The sequence below is a fragment of the Equus quagga genome, chromosome 8 (genome assembly GCF_021613505.1).
Source record: "Equus quagga isolate Etosha38 chromosome 8, UCLA_HA_Equagga_1.0, whole genome shotgun sequence".
NCBI classification, from domain to species: Eukaryota; Metazoa; Chordata; class Mammalia; order Perissodactyla; family Equidae; genus Equus; species Equus quagga.
Window position 1 is genome coordinate 105,125,087 of NC_060274.1, and position 26,391 is coordinate 105,151,477.

The window sequence follows — 26,391 nt, forward strand, 5'->3', positions numbered from 1 at the left end:
GAACTTAGATATTATCTTAGAATCTGTCTTAACAAAGTATCTGAAGATACTTTGCCAAGATATAGTGCCAAACCAAAGTCGGCATATGAAATGAAAGTATAGATTTAAGGATCTGGAAGTTTCAGTTTGAATTTCCACTGGAATCTGGATTAGTTGCTTTTAGATATGGTACTATCAACCTTCCACAGAGAAGCATCTGGTCCTCAAAAGAAATTTCACCTGGGAACACAAAGAGTATCTGAAAAGATACAGGGCAGAAAATAGCATGAACCGCTTATCTTATTCATAAAATTAAAATGTTAAGGATAATACAGTCGGCCCCTGTATCTGCAGGTGCCGCATCCGTGGATTCAACCAGCCACGGATCAAAAGGCCTACGATTGTTGCCTCTGTACTGAACATGTACAGACTATTTTTTGTCATTATTCCCTAAACAATACAGTATAACAACTATTTACATAGCATTCACATGGTATTAGGTATTATAAGTAATCTAGAGATGATTTAAAGTATACGGGAGGATACGCATAGGTTATAGGCAAATACCACACCATTTTACATACGGGATTTGAGCATCCACAGATTTTAGTATCTGTGGAGAGGCAGGGGGTATCCTGGAACCAATCCTGCAGATACCAAAGGACGACTATATAGAACAATTTTAATGGAGCAAAAGGATAATCAAGGGCCAAGAAGATCTAATACCTCAATTAAAAATTAGGATAAAGAAATTCACCAGACAATACACTATCCCAGCTTGAAGAAATGTTCAACTTCCTGCAGGGTAATAGTTCTCAAAGTTTGGTCTGCAAACCACCAGGGGGGCTCCAAGACATTTTTATGGATTTCAGAAAGTCAAACGTATTTTCACAATAATACTACAATATTATTTGCCTTTTTAACTGTGTTGACCTTTGGACTAACGATGCAGAAGCAATGGTGAGTAAAACTGCTAGAGTCTTGGCCAGAATCAAGGCCGTGGCACCAAACTGTAGAAGTGGTCACTGTATTCTTCACCACCACACAGTAACATTAAACAGACAAAAACCACAACAGTTTTACTAAAGAACAAGAATGTACTTGATGAAGAATTAAAACTTTATTGTATTTTGACCCTTGAGGACACATCTTTTTAATATTCTATGTGATAAAATGGGACGTAAACATAAAATATTTCTACTGCTTACCAAAGTACGATGGTTGTTTTGAGGAAAAGCACTGTGGGACTGAGTTGTGAGTTGAACTAGCCACTTTTTTCTTGTTGGAACAGCATTTTTATGTAAAAGCATGACTGACAAATTATAGTTATTCAGAATTTGGTATTTGTCAGAGGTTTTCACAAAAATGAATGAAATGAATCTGTCAGTTCAATGAAAACAACTGGCAGCATCTTCTGCCAATAATAAAACCAAAAGATTTTAGGCAAAAATTAGAATAATGGAAAAGTTCCATCTGCCACCATGATACTGATAGTTTCTCAATATTCAAAGGTTTTCCTGATAAACTTGAGGGGTGACAGAAATAACTTTGAATCTGGGGTGTTGGTATGTTTTGGTACCGTATGATATTGTACAATGAAATGTGTTAACTTTTAGAAGATCTGCATATCTTGGGAAATGTTTTTTTTCCAAACGATCATTAAATTACAAAGCATGGATAACTTAAAGATCTATTCAAAGTGTAAAACATATTAACGGATTTTTAACTCAATAGAGTATGAAAATTCACTGCTATGGTTTCAGATTGCTCATGCAACCAACCTTTAAGAAGCTACCATTTGCTGATTTTTGGGTAGTATCAGAGAATATCCAAAACTGTCTGAAAAGGCTATAAAAATACTCTTCCCTTTTCCAACTACGTAGCTGGGTGAAGTCAAAATTTTTTACATATCTCAACTGAAATAACATGTGATAACAGACTGAATGATAAAAAGAGAATCCTGCAATTTTCTATTATTTTTTTTAAAGATAAAGATATCCTTAAAACGTGAAACAAAACCACACTCCATATTTTTGGAAAATATACTTTTCATTAAAAATGTTACTTATGTTAATATGTAATAGATTTCTAGTTTCAGTGAATTATTAATGTTGTTTAATTATTAAATATGTTAGTTTTTCACTTTTAATTCCTAATATGTTTAAACATCTCTAACTATGACCTATATAAATAAAAGCTCCTTAGGGTTCTCATAATTTTCAAGAATATAAAAAACTTGAGAAGCACTGATTTAGAGCATCAACAATATATTTCCTAAAAGTGAAAATTTCTAATACAGATCACTACAGAGACAAGGTCTTTTGCAATTCTACCACAATCAAATTATAAATAAAAACTGGCCCTTTGGCAGCTCTTACTGCCCATGGGTCCTGTCCCCATGCCTGCAGCTCCTCACTGCCCATGGGTCCTGTCCCCATGCCTGAAGCTCCTCACTGCCCATGGGTCCTGTCTCCATGCCTGCAGCTCTTTACTGCCCGTGGGTCCTGTCCCCATGCCTGCAGCTCCTCAGTGCCCATGGGGCCTGTCCCCATGCTACTCCATGCTATTCTCTGAATAAAGGAGCACTAAAACAAACAAACAAACAAAAACCACTGGCCCTTCTCCCTTCCCAGTTCACAATAAACAAATGAGAATAAAAAAATAAATACAGATAACAAATTGCTTGAAAACGAAGCTCTACCAACCTCAACCTAGGTCAACAACGCCTAAACTTGATTCCAGGGGACAACAGTTTCAGCAATTAAGAGTCAGAGTACATTCAAAAGGGCTCCATGTTCAAGCACTTTCAAGTAGAAATATGTTAAAAACAAAGTTAAACAGGTTCCTTTCATAAAACTTTTCAGAGGTGATAATGTGCAAATACGCATCATGAATCTCAAGAGACAGAATGCAGAATTTCCCACTTTTTCATAGAATCTTTCACAGGACTGGTGTTTCACCCACTGAAAACGCTTTGCTAAAAGCTTATGCAGATCAAAAGAAGGATTATTGAGAAAATTGGTTACCTTAAAGCCTCACTTGATGAAGAGGAAGAGAGCTACTCCATACTAGACTTTACTGTTGTCTTGGGACATTCTCTCCAGCAGTTCTTGCCCTCCCATCACCTACCCTGTCTCTGGGCAATGTACTGTTCCAGACTTTTGTCTCTTTTTTTAGCCTTTTTATCTCCCTCTTTGTTGTCAGTTACAAGAGTACAAAAAAAATCGAAAGAGGGGCCAGCCCAGTAGCAGAGCGGTTAAATTCGCACGTTCCACTTCAGTGGCCTGGGGTTCACCAGTTCAGATCCTGGGTGCGGACCTATGCATTGCTTTCAAGCTATGCTGTGGCAGGCGTCCCACATAGAAAGTAAAGGAAGATGGGCACAGATGTTAGCTAAGGGCCAGTATTCCTCAGCAAAAAGAGGAGGATTGGAAGCAGATGTTAGCTCAGGACTAATCTCCCTCAAAAAAAGAAAGAAAAAAAAATCAAAAGATTAAATTCCACTTTGATGCTTCGTGATGTCAAACCAATTGCTATCTTGACTTCTCCCATGCCTCCTGCAGGGGATTAGAAGAGGATGGCATACTTACTTGTCCAGAAAATGAGTATGGGGCAACTGCCATCTTGACGAATGTTTCCCAATTTACATAAACTATAAAACCAAGTGACCTAAATAAACTTGGAAGCAACTGGGTGAGATAAAACCTGTATAAAATATGTAGCCTTATAACCTCTCCTTAATAATTTAAGTAACTGGCAACCTTTATAACAAAACCCCAAAGGCAATCAGTAAAGTCTAACAGTTTCCATCTTCTTTATACTGAAGTTTATAGACCTATATTTACTATTTTCTAAACAAATGAGTATTTTTAAGCAATGAAATAATAAAGCTTTTTATTTCTTTTAAAAGGGTCCAAAAGTATTATGGCATTTGGTTTTATATTATTGTGGTTAAACAAAAGCAGATATTCATAAACTTGCAATACATATGATGGATTTAAGTAGCCAACATGAACAAAATGCCCATGCATGTCATTGTATGTAATATTTTTCTCATAAAAACAACCATAAATAAATACCAAACTCTAGTCATTGACAGTTATTGATATACATGCTGAAATATTTACGGATGATATGTACTGATATCTTCAACTTACTCTGAAGTGGATCTAAAAACATCAATTAATGGACCCATAAAGATGGTTGGTATATGATGGGTGTTCACCATATAATTCCTTCCAATTTTCTGTATATTTAAATATTTTTACAATAAAATGCCGAGAAAAACAAGTGGGGTTTTATATTTTTTAAATTATTTTCTTCATAATTTTCATTAGCTATTTGACCGGAACACCTTTACAGAACCTTTTAATCTGTTAAATTCTCAAAAACTTCTGAATTAATCATAAAAGAACGTAAAAAGTGTTAACAAACCTATCTTAAAAGAACGAAGAAAGAAAGAAAATAGTTTGACAGCATTAGGAAGGATATTACAAAGGCTAATAAATCAATAAACCATGGTTTTGATCTCTGTTCTTTTCTCAATGTGGAGTGTTCTCCAGTTATAACCCTACGTGAATCTTATTTTCAGTTACAGAAGGTAACTGTGGGTGATGATACTGGTCTTTCCAAAGTATCATGCACACTGGAAAACTGAGTTATCCAAGCCTGATGAGTCTGCTAAAAAGTGATAGATAGCGTTGAGGTAGCGGTAGAGACTGGGGGAGTACACATTCTGTTTATTATTAATGATCGGAATTATTTCTAATGTTGATTGACGTTCATTTGGATTTCCCAGTTCTTATTCCATTGTTGCTACATGCTCCCAATAATCTTTTGCGTAAGCCTAATTTATATGTACATATAAATGACAATAAAACTTTAAATACTTAACTTAAAATATGAATTTTCTTATGACGTTTCTGCAAAGCACAGAATATGTATTTAGTTTATCATTCTACTCTAAAAATCAAACTCACTGTTTTTCAACAAGTAATAATATCCAAGCATATACACAATCCTATGAAGTTCTTCCACATTTTCCAAACAAGGCAAAACATTTCAAATTTCTAAAACTAAAGATTTAAAGCATAAACAATGATAAAAAATATTCCAATGTATAAATTAATTTTAAATGGTTTTTCTATTCCAAACCTCTACTTTTCTTTTATCCTTTTCTTTTTTTAAACAAAAAATAATTGTTTGTGTTTTTATTCAGGGAAGGGGAGACAGGGGAGCTAGGGTTACCATGTACCATGTAAAGTGAAAAGTTTTTGAAGAAAGTTGAAAGACAATCTACTTTTAAGTCATTTGTTTAAAAGCTATACATTTCAGGGGCCGGACCCATGGTGCAGCGGTTAAGTTTGCATGTTCCACTTTGGTGGCCCAGGTTTGGCCGGTTTGAATTCCAGGTGTGGACCTAGGCACTGCTTATCAAGCTAGGCTGTGGCAGGCATCCCACATACAAAGCAGAGGAAGATGGGCATGGATGTTAGCTCAGGGCCAGTCTTCCTCAGCAAAAAAGAGGAGGATTAGAGGTGGATGTTAGCTCAGGGCTAATTTTCCTCAAAAAAAAAAAGAAAGTTATACATTTCAGTATAAATTCTATTGTTTTAAGACAACTTTGTCCTCAAATAACTCATACTATAAATTCAAATGGTAACATTAATATATCCATACTCATTGTAATTCTGTGTTAGGTAAGATTTCCAGTGAGCACATCAAAAATACTCACAACAAAGCTTAGGACTCCACATCAATGAATTTAACTGCTTTGCCTTATTCAGGTAATTACAGCAATGTATACTATAAACATCTGGTGTGCTCACTAAGGGAAAGGGCACATACATTGCACTCAAAAAGAAATACTGCACACTGAAAAGATAAACAGAAACATTATAAAATTCCCCTGTACATTATTCTGCAGATTTGCTTCTCTATTTCTACAGATCTAATTTTGGACTACTGTTATAATCTGGAATTATTTTTCCTACCTTCAGATTTTCTTTTCCTCATACTAAATTAAGAAATAACAATTAGAACAGCATTCTTGAAACATTTTCATCACATCACTGCTCTTACCAAAGAACTTCTAGTGCTACCACATTATCTATGACTATTTCTGAGTTGCAAAAAAAAAAAAAAGCTAAACATGTAAATATATGCACATACACAGATGTGTATATAGTTCATTACAGAACTATCAAAGAACTACTTTCTTAACATCAAGGATTACAAAAATAGAATTTAAAAATATCTCATTTGAAGCTTACTTCTTAGTATATTAAATATAACTTTATTTTCTTTGCAGGCATAAGCACATACACGATTCTATTCAATTATTGGGCTGCAGGCCCAAATAGACTTCCAAGACAATATTTTCCAAAATATCATCTACTACTACAAAGAATGGCGTAACTACACATGACGAGATTCTTAGAATCTAAGGTTATCTATAAAATGAGGAATTTCCAAATACCATTTTTATATATTTTTCTATTTAAATATGTATATATTTATAACAGAAGGAAATGAAAATTCAAATTCAAGAGAAAAGGGGAATTAAAAAAAAATTTGTCCAATAATTTATTTTCCAGAACAATAAAGACAAGTAGCAATCTAAATAAAATACTAAATAGTTTTCAGGTTCTTTCAATTAGCATTAGATTCATAACATGATTGGAAACCAAGCCACCCATTTTAACAAATATGAACAAGGCAAACTGCTAAAATAAGTTTTATCGAACTGCTCCGAGAAAGTGAAGCATTCTAATAAACAAATAAATAATCCTTCAATAATGACAACATTAAATAGCAAAAATATTTATTTTCCCCATGCCTCATTTTTTACTCATTCTCAAACGAAGGAAAACTAAACCTGTGAAATTACAATCTACAACTTCATATTTCAATAATAAAGTTAGAAAACTAAAAGGTAATTTAAGTGTATTTTCTTGATAGCTAACATCAGCAGGGAAGGCAGGTAGGGAGAGTAGAAAGATCCTTAACAAATCAGTATTCTTTCTTACTTTACCTAAATAGTACATAATCTCTAAAAATACATAAACTCTTAATAAAGTATTGACTTTAACTACTTTAATGATTCAGTAAGACCTCATATTTAAACTGATGACGAAGTATTTAACTACTTTAACACTTAGGTAATACTTCACCTAACTTGATATAAATCTGAAAAAGATAACAAATGATAAATTAAGCCCTATATTCTGCAACCTTGAGCAAGTCACCTAATTTCCTCAGTATGATTAAGTGTAAATTGCCTTGGAGTTTTATTATAAGGGAAAGCTGGTAAGCAAGGTCTTTAATCAAAGAAGCATGCATGCATAAATTATACAATCCACAAAAAAATTCCTCCATGAAAGTTGCTTCACCTTTTTATCTACTAAAGCGCTGTTGTTTTTAAAACAGTATTTCAGCAAGTTTTCCTGTATATAACAATTTATTGTTGAAACACTTAAGTAAAAGCTATGAAGGCCAATCACTTAATCAAGGAAATATTATATGCTGCAATCTTATTTGTTGTATCAGGAAACTTACTATAAACACGCATACAAGACTACTCCCTTTATTATGCTGGCGTGAGGTTCCATCATTTCCCCTCATATTTTTATTATGTTGCAAAACATTATAGAAGGCAGGAGAGAGACAAAAGAATAAGCAAAATAATAGAGATGTAACAATATCCTTAGTATAAGATATAAAAGACCATGACATTCAAAGCAACTCAACAATTATTTCTAGTAAGAAAAACTGTTTAAGAGACAAAAACACTCAAAAAGGACCGACAATTCCACTTCCAGATATATACCCAAGACATATGAAAACATATGTCCCCACAAAATCATATAGAAGAATGTACATAGCAGCATTATTTGTAATAGCAAAAGATGGAAACAACCCAAATGTCCATCAAGAGATGAATGGATAAATAAAAGGTGGTCTATCCATACAATGGAATATTATTCAGCAATAAAAAAAATGAAGTATTGATACATGCCACAACAAGGATGAACCTTGAAAAGATTATGGTAAGTGAAAGGAGCAAGTCACAAAGGAGCAGGTATAGGATTCCATTGACATGAATAGTCCAGAATAAGCAATCCACAGATATAAAGTAGATTAGTGGTTGTCTAGGGCTGAGCAGAATAGGGGGAGTTTGAAGGCTTGACAGCTGAGAGGTGCAGGGTTTCTTCTGGAAGAGAAGAAGATGTTCTATAATTGACTGTGGCGGTAGATGCACAACCCCATGAATATACTAAAAGCAACTAAATTGTATACTTTAAATGGGTAAATTATAGTGAATTACATCTCAATAAAGCTGTAAAAAAATGACTACCACTATCTGGTTAAACAGCTGCTTTAAGGCACTAAATGTAAGTATGACAGTTTGAGTGCCATGTGATTTCTAGACATTAATTATTTATCTTCCCTCTTTATACATTTCTTTCAGTTTTTATGTACCCACTAAAACTATTCTAACCTATTCATAATCACAACCAAAAACTCCTCAAGTGTGAAAGAGGAAGTCACTAGTACAACTACCAATTAGATTAGTAACCTAAGAATACTTCCCAACTAAGCCATCTGACCCCTGTTTTGCTGAGTCTAAGACTCATAAAATTGGGTTACTAGTAGGAGTCAAGTTTCATACTGATGAGCCACAGGAATGCCCATGGAGAAGTGGCATTCCTGAACAGTGTGTGATACCGTGGGCCAGTAACTAGCACAACGTGTAATTTGTTTAAAAGCCTTTGGAATAGGGGAAAACATAACCTGTGCTACCTCTCACCCAAGTTTGCACATCTATAAAATAGAGAAGGCACTACATCACACTTACGGTACACTGTAAAGGAAAAATGACAATCATATATAAAAGACAAAACAGAATTTAGTAAATAATTACTGCAATATTATTATTTAGAGAGGCACACCCCTGAAGAATACAGGCAACACAAATTTCACAGAACAAAACGGTAAATCTCTGTGCTTCACAAACAACTTCAGTGTACTATATTGTAACGTTTTAAAACTCTTCATACTTAACTTTATATTTTAAAAATTATCTCTAGCTGGAGACGAGTGAAACAGTTCCTCAGTGGAGACAAAGTCTTCTTTCTGATTTTAGAGCCTTTTATGGTTTAAATGTGGCAACAGATTAAATCACACAGATCAAATCTATTGTGGAAAAAGGACAATTAATAACATATTCATAGGACCAGGAATGCAAGCTCCACTGGCCTCAGTGCCAAGCAATGAAGAAATGTCTTCTAGGCAACAGCCCAAAAACTGGGGCACCAGACAGGTGTAAAAGTTCCTTTCTGGACGGTACTGATGTTCTGGAGAATGGCAAAGGGAGACTGTAATGAGACTATAATAATTGGTGTCACCCAGAAAGGATACCCCTTCACTGCCTTACTCTGGTGGCCAGTGGGGCTTGCATTCCTGAGTGCCACAGGCCCATGGCAATTGGAGAGATGATTCTTGGCAGGCCACCACCCCCAGGGCACTGCATAGACAGGGGACTGAGGCACACTCTCCAGTCTTTCTGTAAAGGAGGGCTTTTTGCTTGCCCTGAAGCTTTGGCATGAGGGGCAGGCCTCAGGTTTGGCACACATTTTGTGGCCTATGGAGCTACTCTCAAGGGACGGAGGCTGTGGACACCATCTTGGTGCTCCTCCTCCACCTTGCTCCAGCTCACTAATATCACCAGAAAAGAGCTTATACACTTATCTGGAGCACTGATTTCTGTAGCTGCCACTCAAGGGACACCTCCAGACTGCCTGGCTCTGGCAGACAGTGGGGCTTATACTTGTAGTCTCACAGGACTGCATATATTTGCATACTTTTAAAAGCTGATGCCTGAGGGTCTGGTTTCTAAACACCCTGAATCTAGGTGCTGATGAGATCCTCCCCTTTGGGACATGACAGGTCTTGGCACATCCTCAACTACTGGGAGCCATTATAAATAAAATTTGCTGCTTGGACACAACAAAGTTTTGAGAGACAGCCAAGAACTAGGGCAAGGCTGATCAACAAGGTTCATCTCTCCTACACAAGGCCACTCCTTCACGACTGGGAGAGGCAGTTGTTTCATCTATTGTATAGAAACCAACACAGAGAGTCAAGCAAAATAAATAAACAAAGGAATATATTCCAAATGAAAGAATGAAATAAAACCTTAATGAGACAGAGGTAAGTGATTTATCTGATAAAGAGTTCAAAGTAATGGTCATAAAGATGCTCACCAAACTGGGGAAAAGAATGGATGAACACAGTAAGAATTTCAACAAAGAGGTGGCAGATATAAGAACGTACCAAATAGAAGTAACAGAACTGAAGAATACAATAACTGAACCAAAAAATACACTAGAGGGATTCAACAACAGACTAGATGAAACAGAAGAAAGGATCAGTCAACTTGAAGACAAGGAGCAGAACTCACCCAATCAGAGGAGCAAAGAGAAAAAAGAATGAAAAAAAGTGAAGACAGTTTAAGGGACAACATCAAACAGACTAACATTCACATCATAGGGCTCCCAGAAAGAGAAGAGAGCGAGAAAGGGGCAGAAATCTTATTTGGAAAAATAATGGCTGAAAACTTCCCTACCCCTGGGGAAGGAAAGAGACATCCAGGAAGCTCAGAGAGTTCTAAATAAAAGGAAACCAAACAGACCCATACCAAGACACATTATAATTAAAATACCAAAAGTTAAAGACAAGGAGAGAATTAAAAACGGCAACAATAAAACAACTTGTTACATGCAAAAGAACCCTCACAAGACTATCACCAAATTTTTCGGCAGAAACTGCAGGCCAGAAGGGGTCAGCATGATATATTCAAAGTACTGAAGGAAAACAACTCCCAAACAAGAATGCTTTACCCTGTAAAGTTATCATTCAGAATTGAAGGAGAGATCAAGAGTTTTCTAGAAAAGCAAAAGCTAAAGAGTTCATCACTACTAAACCAGCCTTACAAGAAATGTTAAAGGGACTTTAAACTGAAAAGAAAGGGTACTAATTACTAACAAGAGCACATATGAAAGAATAAATCTCACTAGAAAAGTAAAGATATAGTAAAGGTAGAGAATTGACCACTTATAAAGCTAGTACGAAGGTTAAAAGACAAAAGTAGTAAAAATAACTATGATTACAACAATTACTTAAGGAATACACAAGATAAAAAGATGTAAACTGTGATATCAAAAACATAAAGATGATGAGGGAGAGTAATAATATTGAGCTTTACAATGGGATCAAACTTAAGTTATCAACTTAAAATAGACTGTTACAGATATAAGTGGTTATAGTTAATCCTCATGGTAACTACAAAGCAAAAACTTATAGTAGATCCACAAAAGAGAAAGAGAAAAAAATATAAGCATACTACTAAAGAAACTCATCGAAGCACAATGGAAGAGAGCAAGAGAAGAGACAGGAACTACAAAAACAGCCGGAAAACAATTAATGAAATGGCAATAAGCACATACCTAGCAATAATTATTTTAAACATAAATGGACCAAATTCTCCAATCAAAAGACAGAGTGGCTTAATGGATAAAAAAATAAGACTTACCTATATGCTACCTACAAGAGACTCACTTTAGACGTAAGGATACACACAGAATGAAAGTGAAGGGATGGAAAAAGATATTCCATGCAAATAGAACCCGAAAGAAAGCTGGAGTAAGCTATACTTATGTCAGAAAAAAAATAGATTTTAAAACAAAGACTGGAACAAGAGACAAAGAAGAGCATTGATAATGATCAAGGGGTCAATCCAACAAGAAGATACAACATTTGTAAATATGAAAGCACTCAACATAGGAGCACCTAAATATATAAAGCAAATATTAACAGACCTAAAGGAAAAAATAGACAGCAATACAATAATAGGAAACATTAATACCCTACTTACATCAATCAATAGATCATCCAGACTGAAAATCAATAAGGAAACATTGGCCTTAAATGGCATATTAGACTAGACGGATTTAACAGGTATTTACAGAACATTCCATACAAAAGCAATAGAATACACATTCTTCTCAAGTGCACATGGAACATTTTCCAAGATAGATCATATTTTAGGCCATAAAATAAGTCTTAATAAATAAAGAGGATTGAAATCATATCAAGCATCTTTTCCAACCACAATGGTATGAAACTAGAAATTAATTACATGAAGAACAGTCGAAAATTCACAAATATGTGGAGATTAAACAACATGCTACTGAACAACCAATGGGTCAAAGAAGAAATCAAAAGAGAAATCCAAACTTACCTTGAGAGAGCCAGCTCTAATGGCCTAGTGGTTAAAGTTCGGCACTCACTGCTTTGGCAGCCCGGGTTTGCTTCCTGGTTGTGGAACCACACCACCAGTCTATCAGTTGCCATGCTGTGGTAGTGGTTCCCACAGAAGAACTAGCATGACTACAACATAGGATACACAACTATGCACATGGGCTTTAGGAAGGGGAAAAATACCTTGAGACAAATGGAAATGTAACATACAAAATTTATGGGATGCAGCAAAAGCAGTCCTAAGACAGAAGTTCATAGTGATAAATACCTACCTGAAGAAACAAGTAAAGTCTCAAATAAACAACCTAACTTTACACCTCAAGGAACTAGAAAAAGAACAAAAGAAACCCAAATACTAGAAAGAAGGAAATAACAAAGATTAGAGCAAAAACAAATGAAATAGAGACTAAAAAAAAGAAGAGAGAGAAAAGAGCAATGAAACTAAGAGCTGGTTCTTTGAAAAGATAAACAAAACTGACAAATCTTTAGCTAGACACTCACCAAGAAAAATAGAGAGGGCTCAAAGAAAATAAATCAGAAATAAAAGAGATGTTATTGATACCACAGAAAAACAAAGGATCATAAGAGACTACTATGAACAATTATACACTAACAAATTGGACAACCTATAAGAAACAGATGAATTCCTAGCAACATACAAACTACTATGACTGAATCATGATAGAGGAGAAAATAGGAAAAGACTGATTACTAGAAAGGAAACTGAAATAGTAAGCAAAAACCTCCCAACAAATAAAAGTCCAGTACCAAATGACTCACTGGTGAATTCTACCAAACATTGAGAGAATAATTAATACCGATCCTTTTCAAACTCTTCCAAAAAACAGAAGAGGAAGCAACTCTTCCAAACTTATTTTATGAGGCTGGCATTAGTCTGATACAAAAACCAGACAGGCAGGCTACAAGATAAAAAAACGATAAGCCAATATCCCAGACGAACATAGACGCAAAAATCCTCAAGAAAATATTAGCAAACCGAATTCAACAATACATTAAAAGGATCATATACTATCATTACATGGGATTTATTCCAGGGATGCAAGGATAGTTCAACATTCATAAATCAGTCAGTGTGATACACAACAACAAAATGAAGGATAAAAGCCTATCATCATTCAATAGATGTAACAAAAGCATTTGGAAAAACTCAACATTCCCTTATAATAAAAACTCTTAACAAAGCAGGTATAGAGGGAATGTACCTCAACATAATAAACGCCATATATGACAAGACCACAGCTAATACCATAGTCAATGGTGAAAAGCTGAAAGCTTTTCCTCTAAGATCAGAAACAAGACAAGGATGCCCACTCACCACTTTTATTCAACACAGTATTAGAAGTTCTAGCCATGGTAATTAGGCAAGAAAAAGAAATAAAAGGCATTCAAATAGGAAAGGAAGAAGTAAAACTGTCAGCATTTGTGGATGACATATTATATACAGAAAACCCTAAAGACTACATCCAAAAAACTGTTAGAACTAATAAATGAATTCAGTAAAGTTGCAGGACACAAAATGAAGATGCAAAAATCTGCAGTGTTTCTGTACACTAACAATGAATATCAGAAAGAGAAATTAAGAAAATTCCATTTACAACTGCATCAAAAACAGTAAACTAAATAGGAACAAATTTAACCAATGAGGTGAAAGACTCGCATATTGAAAACCACAAGACATTAATGAAAGAAACTGAAGAAGACATAAATAAATGGAAAGATATCGTGTGCTCATGGACTGGAAGAATTATGTTAAAATGTCCATACTTCCCAAATCTCTAATTTGTAGATGAGCTGCATTGATCTATAGAAGCAATGGAATCCCTATCAAAATTCCAATTGCATTTTCCACAGAAATAGAATATACAATCCTGAAATTTGTATGGAACCATGAAAGACCCCGAATAGTGAAAGCAATCTTGAGAAAGAAGAACAAAGGTGAAGGCATCATGCTCCCTGATTTCAAACTATAATACAAAGCTAAAGTAATTAAAACAGTATGGTACTGGCATAAAAACAGATACATAGATCAATGGAACAAAAGGAGAGAGCCTGGAAATAGACCTATGCATATGTGGTCAATTAATTTACAACAAGGGAGACAAGAATATACAACAGAAAAAGGACAGTCTCTCCAATAAATGGTAGTGGGAAAACTGGACAGTCACATGCAAAAGAATGAAACTGGAGTACTGTCTTACATACACAATAATTAACTCAAAATGGATTAAAGACTTCAACATAAGACCTGAAACCATAAAACTCCTAAAAGAAAATATAGGCAGTAAGCTATTTGACATAGGTCTTGGCAATAGTTTTTGAATCTGACACCAAAAGCAAAAGTAACAAATGCAAAAATAAACAAGTGGGACTACATCAAACTAAAAAGTTTCACAGCAAAAGAAACCATCAACAAATGGAAAGGGCAACCTACTGAATGAGATAAAATATTTGCAAGTCATATACCTGATAAGGGGCTAATATACAAAATATATAAAGAAGCCATACAACTCAAGAGCAAAAAAACAAACAAGCCAATTAGAAAAAGCACAGAAAATCTGAAAAGGCATTTTTTCAAAGAAGAAATAAAGATGACCAACAGGTACATGAAAAGATACTATCATTAATCACCAGGGAAATGCAAATCAAAATCAAAATGAGGTATCACCTCACACCCATTAGAAAGGCTATTATCAAAAAGACTAGAAATGAAAAGTGTTGGTGAGGGGCTGGCCCAGTGGTGTAGTGCTTAAGTTCATGTGCCCTGTTTCAGTGGCTTGAGGTTTGCGGGTTCAGATCCTGGGCACGGAACTGCACACCACTCATCAAGCTATGCTGTGGTGGCATCCCACATACGAAAAATAGAGGAAAATTGGCACAGATGTTAGCTCAGGGGCAATCTTCCTCACCAAAAATTAAAAAAGTGTCAGCAAGGATGTGGAAAAAAAGGAACTCTTGTTCACTGTTGGTGGGAATGTAAATTGGTAAAGCCATTATGGAAAACAGTATAGAGATTCATCAAATCAATAAAAATAGAACTACTATATGATCCAGCAATTCCACTTCTTGGTATCTATCTGAAGAAAATGAAAACATTAACTTGAAAAGATATATGCACCCTCATGTTCATTGCAGCATTATTTTCCATAGCCAATATATGGAAACAACCTAAGTGTCCACTGACGGGTGAATAGATAAAGAAATTGTGGTATACATATATAATGGAATATTATTCAGGCAGAAAAAAGAAGGAAATCTCATTTTGCAATAACATGGATGGACCTCGAGGGCAATATGCTAAGTGAAATACGTTGGAGAAAGAGAAATACTGTATGATCTCTCTTATATGGAATCTAAAATACATATATATTTCTATAAATATTTATATATGATTTGTGTATTTTATATATATGTAAATTTTTAAATTTCATTTATATATATAACATAAAAATTCAAGCTCATAGATACAGGGAACAGATCAGTGGTTGCTAGAGGTGGGGGAGAAGGGGAAAATGATGAACTGTTTGGGAGTTTTAATAAGTTAATTAAAATAAAATAAAATCCACCAAAGGAAAAAATAACATATTCAGCAGAACTTCAAAATCTTTTGATTGCATTAAATATAATTCTTAGCAGTTATATGCATTTAGGGCTTTCAAAAAATTATACAATAATTTCATAAACATGAATTAAGCTATATAATAGGCAAATCCAATCCATTGCTAACTTCCACTGATCCCACGTCCATATTTTATTTTACAATCACACATTTTCTTCCTTCTCAATGTCACAGCCCAAGTTTATGTCCCTTTCCTTTCACAATCACGTTACTGTAATAATTTCCTAACAATGTCTCTTTAGCTCCACCACTATCCTCTCTACAGTACTATCAGACTACCACCATGTTGTTTTCCTCAGTCTTGTCCCTCTTCTGAAACAGCCCCAGGTATTTTATACTGCATACAGCAGAAAATCCTAAGTATTTAGCCAGGAATGTGACTGAACACAATTTGCCACTAATCTACCTCTCCAAATATATTCTCCACATTATTCTGCAAGCACTTTACATGTCAGACAAACTGAACTTCATTCTCTTTGTCTAAATCCTGGAGTGCCCCCACGTCTATGACTTTCTTCATATACTATGTTGTCTGAATTTCTTCAAGCCAAATCCTATTTCTATGACCTTTGCCACCCTGTGCAAGCTTTTCAAACTCTGTCTCAGGTTTTTCATCTGTAAAATGGGAATAACGACAAGAACCTAGCACACAAGACTTTTGTGAGGATTAAATGAGATAATACATAAAAAAATACTCTTACGAGTTAGGTATGAGAACATGTACTCTTAAAAGCACTGCATATTCAAGCAGGCCCTTCACTAAAACGCCTTCTCAGATTCCCACAACTACAAGCAACCTCCCCTTTCTGAACTCTCTATTGCAGTTTATCTTTTCTCACAGCGCATACCACTTTCTACTTTGTATACAGTTTTAAAATTTTTTTCTAATGTAACTTGAATGTAAAGAGTTTAAATACACACACCAGATCCTTTCTCCCTTAATTAATAGCCTGTAGATGATATTACTCAAAATTCAGTATGCCCTATTTCCTTGAATATGGAATTGAAAAATTATACTGACACATTCAAAGTTTAGACATTTATTTTGATCCAAAACTTATCACAAATTGAAGATAACATTGTAAAGGTTAATGTAACTCAACTAGAAGAATGGTCTGCTTATTAAATTTGTTTCCCCAAGAAAGATGGAGTTGATAAGCCCCAAAACACTGACTCTCTTACCAGAATTTTAGGAAAAAGTAAGGTAGTGAAAGATAAACCTGCATTTTCTAATGTAACAACATTACGTTCAGAGTTTTTATTAAAATTTTTCCATAATTATCCAAATAACTACAGAAACAGATAAAGATATTTGAGCTAAATGTTAACTCATTCACCCATTAAATACCGATGAATACTGATACACACTAAAGATTAAGCTAAACGCTATAGAGCAGGGAGAGAAGCTAGAGTCAAATAGATAATTAATTTTGCAGTGAGGAGTGTGGTAACAAGTACTTTGGGAGCATATAGGGCAGCTTCTAACCCAGAGGCATGTTGGGGTGCAGGAGGGATGAACAATATGTGTTTTAGAACAGAGTTTCTCTTTAGGTAATGAAATATTACATATAATTTCGCATTGTGCTAGATGCTTTACTCTCTTTGATGAACCAGAAAGCTCTGGCTCTTACGACATATTAATGAGTCATTAATTATTCAGTAATTAATAAATTTTTTCAACGATTTTAATGTGGAAAATGCAGTTTATTGTTACACTTCAAAAAATTAAAAGACAATAACCACATAATCATTTAACACGCAACCAATATTACTCATACAAACCAAACATATTCAATCATGCTACATGACTTTAATGCATAAAAGGCAAGTTATTCTCATAAGTGAAAATAATATTTTTACACAGCCAAAAATAGCATTCTAGGATTACAGAAAAGGAAAAGAAAAGAAAAAATCCTAGGGTCCTATATCCTAGCACCACATCCCAAGAACTAAAAGTAGTAAAACAGATGCAGGATCTCAGAAGTCCACCGTTTTGGATACTACTCTAAGAAATTTGATGATAATTCTCAGTGAAGTGGCTCAAACAGGAGGTATCCTTTTATAAGATGATGAACAGCAAGAGAAAGCTCTCTTCTAGAAACACTGTAACATCCAAAACTGCTCAGTTTAATCAAACTGTTTTTCTAAAATGGAGAATTTGAATGGGAGGCAAGGTATGAAAAACAATTTAGGACCACAAAGCATTGCTGAGGCAAGCTGGGGAACCACAGGTGATGCACCACATTATGGGGCACAAAAAGGTTGGGACCTCTAGGGACTCAAAATTTGGAGAGAGAATAAAAAGAAGAGAACAAAAAATGATGATATGAGTATTTTGACTGTTCTCTTCCTTCTGTGGACTAAATATTAGAAGAATAAGCACAATACGGTTCCCTTTACTCTTCCCACTGGCTCATCGAGTGAGCAGGCATTATGATATTAGACAAGCAAGCATGAACCATATACTATTATCAAGACTTGAAATGTTTCATGGCCTACACACACTTATCTTATTTAGCAAGAACAGGCAATAAGAACAGAGTAAATGTGTCTCAAGTTTAAAAAAAAATTAAGCTATTTCTTAAAATCTGAGATAAAGCTAAAATTAAACTTCTTTACATCTTATCTAAGCAAATATGATCAATGTTTTCTGTGCAAGGAAAAAAACCACACTTCTAACTCCATCTAGCCAGCTCTCCAAAGCAAAAGCAAACATGAGACTTTCAGAGATGACAACTACTATAATATCTCAAAATCCTAAGAAGGCAGCAATGCCCTCATCTTCCTATAGAAAGAGGCCATGTCTTTACGCCTAATGAGTCCTCAGCAAAATAAATTTTGATGATACAATGATCTTTTAATATATGTTGTCTCCATAATCTTGGATAAATTCTCAGTTTTCATGATGATCTTTTCACGACTGAATAGGAATGTGAGCATCTGCAGTTCTTTTAACAGCAAGACTGAGACTTTTGCAAAGTGCAACCTATAAGTCCTCCAAGAGACCAAACAGAAAGCTTGGGAAATAAAGCATTTGCTACCACAATTACTCACACAAACCCAAAATATTACCAGGATGTAATATTACAGAATATTACAAAAATATTACCAGAATGTAATCATTACTACTGAGGATGAGAGGAAAGTCTTCAAGAAAAATTTTAGTCAAGAAGTAAAGATGCTAAATTGCACCAAAAGCCTCTACCACATTGAATTTAACATTTATGAAACAAATTTTTATGAAAAATTCTACCTAATGATAATAAACTTTTCTCCTTCTACCTAAATTTGAGTTGCACAAAAGTAATCTTCCTCCATATAACTAGTTACATACATCCGGATGTGATATTTACATCGTGGCCCTGTATTTGCAAAATAACGGAGCTTTCTGTAATACAAAAAAGGCACAGCTGTGGATTGTCCCTGTACATTTAAGCTGATCCTTTCCTGAACACAAAAATCAGTGCTATCTGACTCTCCTGCAGCATGGGGAAGGACGAGTTCTATCAACAGAAATAAAAACGTAAGTGTAACTAAAGTTGTAAGACAGTTTTAAAACTTCACCATCCGGCTAGTAGTAAAGACATCTCACTCTATCTTAAAAATACATTTTACAGTTTCAATGAATATGTTCAGATAAAATTGATGACATTCACTTTAATTTAGTATCTCAGAAGAAATACAGAAACATTATTTTTATGATAACAGAGGGCTTATTACTACTCATGAATTTTTTTATTAAGGGACTGGATCCAATAAACATATCTGCTAGAGACATAAGATAAATATGAATATATAACAAATATTACAGTTCCCCAGTGCTTTCATTATACACACATAATTTAGTAATGGTGTCAGAATAAAACATGATTATGCTGTCGAATAACTTAAAATTAATATTCAGTCATTGCCACTTTTAAAAATAATATATTTTTGAATTAATTTGCTAAACACTTTCAATGACAAGAATTAGCAACATATTAAATGCAAAAAATATTTTTAAATTTTATCTTCCACCAAGTTAGGTGGACATTATTAACAGTAATGTAGATTTGGCAAGTCAATTAAAGCCAGTCACACAACACTTGCAACAAGAAGAGGGTCACAGTGATCACACCTTTATAGTGAATTCCCAGAATGGGCACATGCAAGATTCAGGGGGAAAAATCTGATGATGAGAAATAACTACTAAGGTGAAAGTATGCAAGTGTATGTTGAATGGTATGAACGGGGCGGGGAATGTAGATTTTTGGAAAAAGTAAAGTCAAATGAAAACATTTGAGAAATACATATTTAAACAAAAATTTCTCTGCTTCAACCTTCATGTTTAATGTTTTCCTTTCTGCTAAAACAACAGAAATCATCAGGGTTTGAAAACAGAAACCACAAACATCTTTGTGGTTTCAGACTTAGTTACCACCTATTTCAAACTTCTCATCTCTAGATTTAATAGTCTTCAGACAGTTATTTTCACATAGACGAAGTCTTTACATTATACATTAACAAAATATTCTGACCACAGGAAAATAAGATTTTTCCCCCCATCCACTCCCCTAAAGAATATACTTTGAGCTTATTCCACAATAAAATTTGAATCTGTATACTTTAATAAATATAATAATAAAAATATGAACTCAATGAGAACATCTTTGTGTTCCCAGCATGAGCCATAGCTCCTGGTCTGCAGAAGATAAAGACGCAACACCACCAATGTTTCACATTTTTAACGCCTCTAAAAGATGGCTACATCTCACAAGTGACAGTGAAGCAGAGCTTAACTGGCAGCACTTTTCTTAAAAGTCATAAAATAACGATGCCTTTTGCAAAAAACGTTGTTTTATATTAGATTAAATAGAGTGATAAATGTTAAATTTAGTTAAACTGAATTAAACCAAGGTGAAAGTGTGTTGTCTGTCCACTATATAAATGACAGAAAACTGAAATTCAAGTTTTTTGATTCATTCTTTGTATGTGTTTAAAAGCTTACATTATTATGTAGAATTAATAGGTTATACTTTTTACTTATCTTTACAAACAACCCAAGTACTACGTCTTTTCACTGGAGTGTTTAATCCTTTCCATTTAAAGTAATGACTGATAGGGAAGGACTTACTGTTGCCATTTTGTTCATTGTTTTCTGTCTGCCCTGTAGCTCTTTTGTCCTTTACTTCCTCTCTTAAGGTCTTCCTTTGTGTTTTGTTGATGTTTTTGTAGTGAAATACTGATTCCTTCCTCATTTTTTTGTGAATACCGTCTATAGGTATTTTCTTTGTGGTTACCACAGAGTTTACATAAAACATCTTATAGTTATAACAATTTATCTTAAGCTGAAAAACATTAACTTTTATCGCAAACAAAAACTCTACACTTTTATTACCCCCAAACCCACACTTTGTTCTTGATGTCACTATTTATATCTTTTTATATCGTGTATCCACTAACAGATGTTTACAAGTAGTTATTTTTTTATACTTTTGTCTTTTACCATCTATACCAGAATTAAAAGTGATTTACATACCATCATTACAGTATTATAGTACTCTGTATTTGTCTATATATTTACCTTTTCTAGCCTATTTTATACATTCAAATGCTGTCATGCTGCTGTTTAACATCCTTTTCTTCATTTGTTTTTCAGAATCTAAAGACTATACTTATTTCATAAATAAAAATGGCCAAAAAATATGCATTAGTGTTGTCTGGCAATTATAAATCAGAAGTAAGCTTCTAAGACTTAGGGCAGTGAAGGAGCTGTGTTCTTGAAACCAATAAAGTAGTTCCAGTCCATTAAAATCTCTACCAATTTTAATACCTACCAGTTCCTTTGCTTAGATATGGAGGCTTAAAGAACTTCACAACACCATAGACATTGACAATCGTACCACTCTTAAGTTGATTCAGGGGTGTATAGACATAATGTGTTGCTGGAACCTAAAGAAAGAGAAGACAGTGAATATATCAATATTAAATATTTACATTTTAGAATCATGTTATGATCAAGTTTATAAATTAGCAAATCCATTTAAGTGCATTTTTTCCTTCTAAGTGTCTAAAAGGACACTATAGCCTGCAAAAAAAATGAAATGTATAGCTAATAAAGGTTACTATACAAATCAACTAGTTTTTCCTTGAAGTAACGCTGATTATAAAAGGTGTAATTTGTACACAATTATAAGAAATGCAGTTTAAGAGGTTTTGGTGCTGGTTTTTAACCTTAACCAAGATGACTTCAAAACTTATGGTATATATTTCTTTTTTTTTCCTATAGTGCTATAAAGATTTTGTTTAGGTCAAAATAAAGCCAGGTTTTGACTTATAAATAGTATAAAGACATTAAAAATGGTAATAAGAGAAAAGACAAGTTTTCTGAAATAACTATGCATGAGTTTGGTAAGAGAAGGGAAAGTGATTTACAAGGATATGTCTGTGTATTAGTTAAACAATCCTAAAAGGGTTCAGCTATCTGGCCCCATCACCCACCCAACCCAACAACTGGAAACAAAGTTTCCTTTCACACTAAGAGTTAAAATTTTAAAGATCAAATCAAAATGAATTAATTGGCTCTTTCAAAGAAGCTGATCCCTCAGGTCAAACACAAGCAGGCAGGACTTAGAAATCTCATCAAACCTTGATAGGAAAAAAAAGTTGCAGTTCACCAATGATGAAAGAATAATGGTCAGCATATGGGACAGAAAAGAGAAGATGTGAACTCAGTGACAAAATAACCGGACCTAATATACTATCTTAATAAGTATCTCCCTAAAGTAGAGATGAATGGGAAAGGCCAGTACAGCGCAATGACCCTAACCATTATGGTCATCCAAGTTACGTACTTGTTAATTCACAATCAACAAACATCTTCTTTATTATAAGTTGGCTTTCCATGTAAATCAGCCAGTATGTGTGCACAGCAGCTAAGTTATATTCTAATAGTTCAAAATACCTGAACTTTACGAAAAACCATTTTTGCCAAGTTCAGAGGCTCTTTGGTTTATTTCTGTCTTTTTGAAGAGTTCATAGATATATCAAATATTTGAAGTTGACCAATCTATACCAATTTTGAGAAATACTAACACTTGGGGCTAATTCACATTTTTTAAAAATTACATCAATCCTTTCATTGGTTACAGCTTTCCTAAATAACAAATTTTAATTAAACTACTATACCATTTAATTACATTATATTATATAATGTATTATATTATTTAATTACACTATTATACCATTATTCAGAATTTAAAATCAGTATCCCATAGTCATTGCCAACTAGAAACAATGTCCCTAAATTCTGTCTGTCCATTAGAAACTAAAGGTTTAAGAACACATATACAACATAAACTTAACCTTACACTTTATCCATAGATTATCTTCTTTCCATTTTCACTCAGCTATAGCAACTCACCTGTAAAAATGGGAACCTTCCTATTGCTATGAGATCAAATTTCTTTTTTAACACTGAAAAAAGTGGTAAAAAAACGAAGAAAAGCAAAATGTCTAACTATAAAACTTCTTTGTTTAAAATGATAAACTTTGTCAAATCACAATTCACCACATAATAATCTGTTTAAATACAAGGGAATGAAAAAAATAGAAACAGGAGCCGGCTCCGTGGTGCAATGGTTAAGTTCGTGCACTCTGCTCCAGCAGCCCGGGGTTTCGCCGGTTCAGATCCTGGGCGTGCACAAGGTACCGCTCATCAGGCCATGCTGAGGTGGCGCCCTACACGCCACAACTAGAGGCACTCACAACTAGAACACACAACTAGGTACTGGGGGTATTTGGGGAGAAAAAGCAGGAAAAAAAATAGAAATAAATTTGCCTGAGGTTTAAAACTAGTAAAAATTCAAGTGTCCTCATACAGTAAAACTTTTTTTCCATTTTAATTTTCTTGTATATGTAGCTCAGGCAAAATATCAGCAGATATTCCAGACCAGAGAATAACCAAATAGCAATTACTAGGTAAATATATAACTCAACTGCAACATTATCAGATACCAAAAAAGTAGAGATTATGTTTTCTCATGGTACTGATACTATTTCAAAAGCAGACTATAAAGTGGACCAAAAATATATATATTTTTATGTATATATATATTTATACATATATGTGTGTATCTATATACGCGTGTATGTGTAGGGTTCTGTGCACATATTCTAACTCAAACTGAATATCATCTTACCAAAGACATTGATTCTGAAGAAAAATCTTTCACAGATTTAACATAAACCTGAAAAAAAAAAGAAAGGGCTTATTTATATACAAATGACCTCCAATGTGATTACAAACTTAATTATTAATTATAGTAAAATTATACTTCTAACCGTAGAATATTCAAATTCACTAGAATGGCATGAAGTTATGGCTTACAAATTAACAGTGACATGTGCAAAGTTGTCTAAGCTAAGCATCGGTCTAATTCATTAATTTTAATATCATAGGACCACCACACTAGCCCATAGAATGCCTCTGTGTCTATCAGAAACAAACAGGCAGAGGCTGGCCTGCATATGACTTAGCCCAACTCTACTTCTCTACCTGACAGCCTTGACCAAAGAGGTGGTCTCCAAATGTGTGTGTACATGTGTGGGGGGTGAAGAAGGAGGGAAAAGATGAATACCTTCATAAAGAAGAAAACAGGAGGAAATCAGTTTTACCTAAAAAGGGGCACTTGACCAATTTAAAACGAAATCAAGTAAATCATCAAAAGAAGCTGACAGTATCACCGAAAGAAACAAGATCAGGTCTAGAGTGTCTGTGAAGTTTTTAAAATTTCATTAACAAATATCTTTAAGGTATCTTTCTTTTCTACCTGGAGTCATTCTAAACATAAAGCCAAGAAAAGAATTTCTATTTTTTAAACTTCAAATACTCAAGTGAATAATTCAGTCAGACTAAATAGTTTATCTGCAGATTTACAGAAAAACTACTTCTATTCCATCACTTTTGTTCAATAAAACCATAATATGATTAGAGGCTAAAAGTTATACTTACATAAACAGTTGATTTAACGTCTTCAAATGCTTTCAAAAGTAAGGATTGTTTACCATCTCTGCTTGTAGATGATGCCGAAAAAACAATAAATCCAGCCACTGCAATAGTGTCCTACAGAGCAAAAGACAGTTTTTAATCATCAAAATATCTATCATTCTGAATGCCATATAAATCCTGATTTTTATTACTATTTAAAAATAGGAATCACCGCTATAAAATGGAAAACTAGTTAGCCTAATCTTGTTTAATGCTTTCTGAATATAAGATTGAGACTACCACCTCCTCTGCAAGGGTATTTATCAATGTAGCCTAGGATGAGCATAATGCCCCATCACTTCACGGGCCAGGAAAACACTAACTAAATCACTTCGAAAATTTTATTTAGTGGGACTTCAAAAATCGATGTTTATCTCAGTTTATGCAAGTAAGTTTGCATGAGTAAGCACAATGGAGAGATAACAGATGATCCAACAGTATAAGAATGGAATTTAAACAAAACCAAATCTCAGAGTTGAGAGACTACATTGAGAAAAACATGTCATTAGTGCAAAAACTCCACATCATTATAAGGTTATGATATGTACATATACAAGGCATGAGTTCTAAATCAGTTACCACAATAAAATTAATAAAAAGAAAAAAATCCAGGGCATGAGACATAAATAAGACATTTCCATTTATATACTAATAAGAACAGAGATATTTTCTTCCTACTTAGGTTTATAGTAGTAGTAAGCAGCCATTCTCTATTTATTCCTGCCTCTCTTGTTCTTTAGTTAAATCTCACTTTTCTTATTTTCCAAATACTGAAACATACAAACTCAACGAGTTTTGTCTTGCTGCGTTATATATATTTTTTATCTTACTCTAATTTTATACAAAAATCTTAAGATACACGAAAATTCCTGGGCTTTAGGCAGCTTCATTCAATAATCTTAATTTCTACCAAGTGGAAGTCTTTTGCGTTACTGACTTTTGCTTTGCATATACAAAGATCTGGTGTCAATGCCCAGGATGCTCTATTCAGATCCATTAAGGCGGCTGTGAGCACCCTGACGACAGGTCATGTCTTACTCTGCTCTGTATTTACAGGCTTGGCACAGCCTAGGCTCTCCAGGAACAAAACTGTCAGTGAATCAAAAGAAGGCTCTTATATTTATACTGCCTTTCTAAAATCTCTGGCCCTAAACAGATACTTTAGCTCTGCACATTTCCGCATTTTTTTTCTTCAGGTGAGACTGCAAACATAATTGTGTCTGTGCTGATAATGCTAAATAACCACAACTCTTCATAGTTAAATGGGAGAAAATTTTCCTTCTCACTGAAGATTTTCTGTTCCTATCACGTTTTAGGCAGTTTTAAAGGGAAATAAAATAAACAGTAAGATTGCTTCTGGAATAAATTACTTTTAAAAATTGAAAAATAAGCAATGTCTTCAATTTACCTCGGATCAATATATTCT

The 26,391-nt window shown here is 34.2% G+C and overlaps 1 protein-coding gene across 3 annotated transcripts in view; it reads right to left on the reverse strand.

Annotated features, from left to right (window-relative positions):
- POT1 (protection of telomeres 1) overlaps positions 1-26,391 on the reverse strand; it is a 91,763-nt gene that overhangs the window by 41,645 nt on the left and 23,727 nt on the right. For all 3 annotated transcript variants that reach the window (XM_046670479.1, XM_046670480.1, XM_046670478.1), the window contains 3 exons: positions 24,930-25,040; positions 24,118-24,165; positions 21,754-21,868 (listed from right to left, as the gene is read on the reverse strand). In XM_046670479.1, coding sequence (XP_046526435.1) covers positions 21,754-21,868; positions 24,118-24,165; positions 24,930-25,040 — 274 coding nt within the window. The remainder of the gene's footprint in view (positions 1-21,753; positions 21,869-24,117; positions 24,166-24,929; positions 25,041-26,391) is intronic.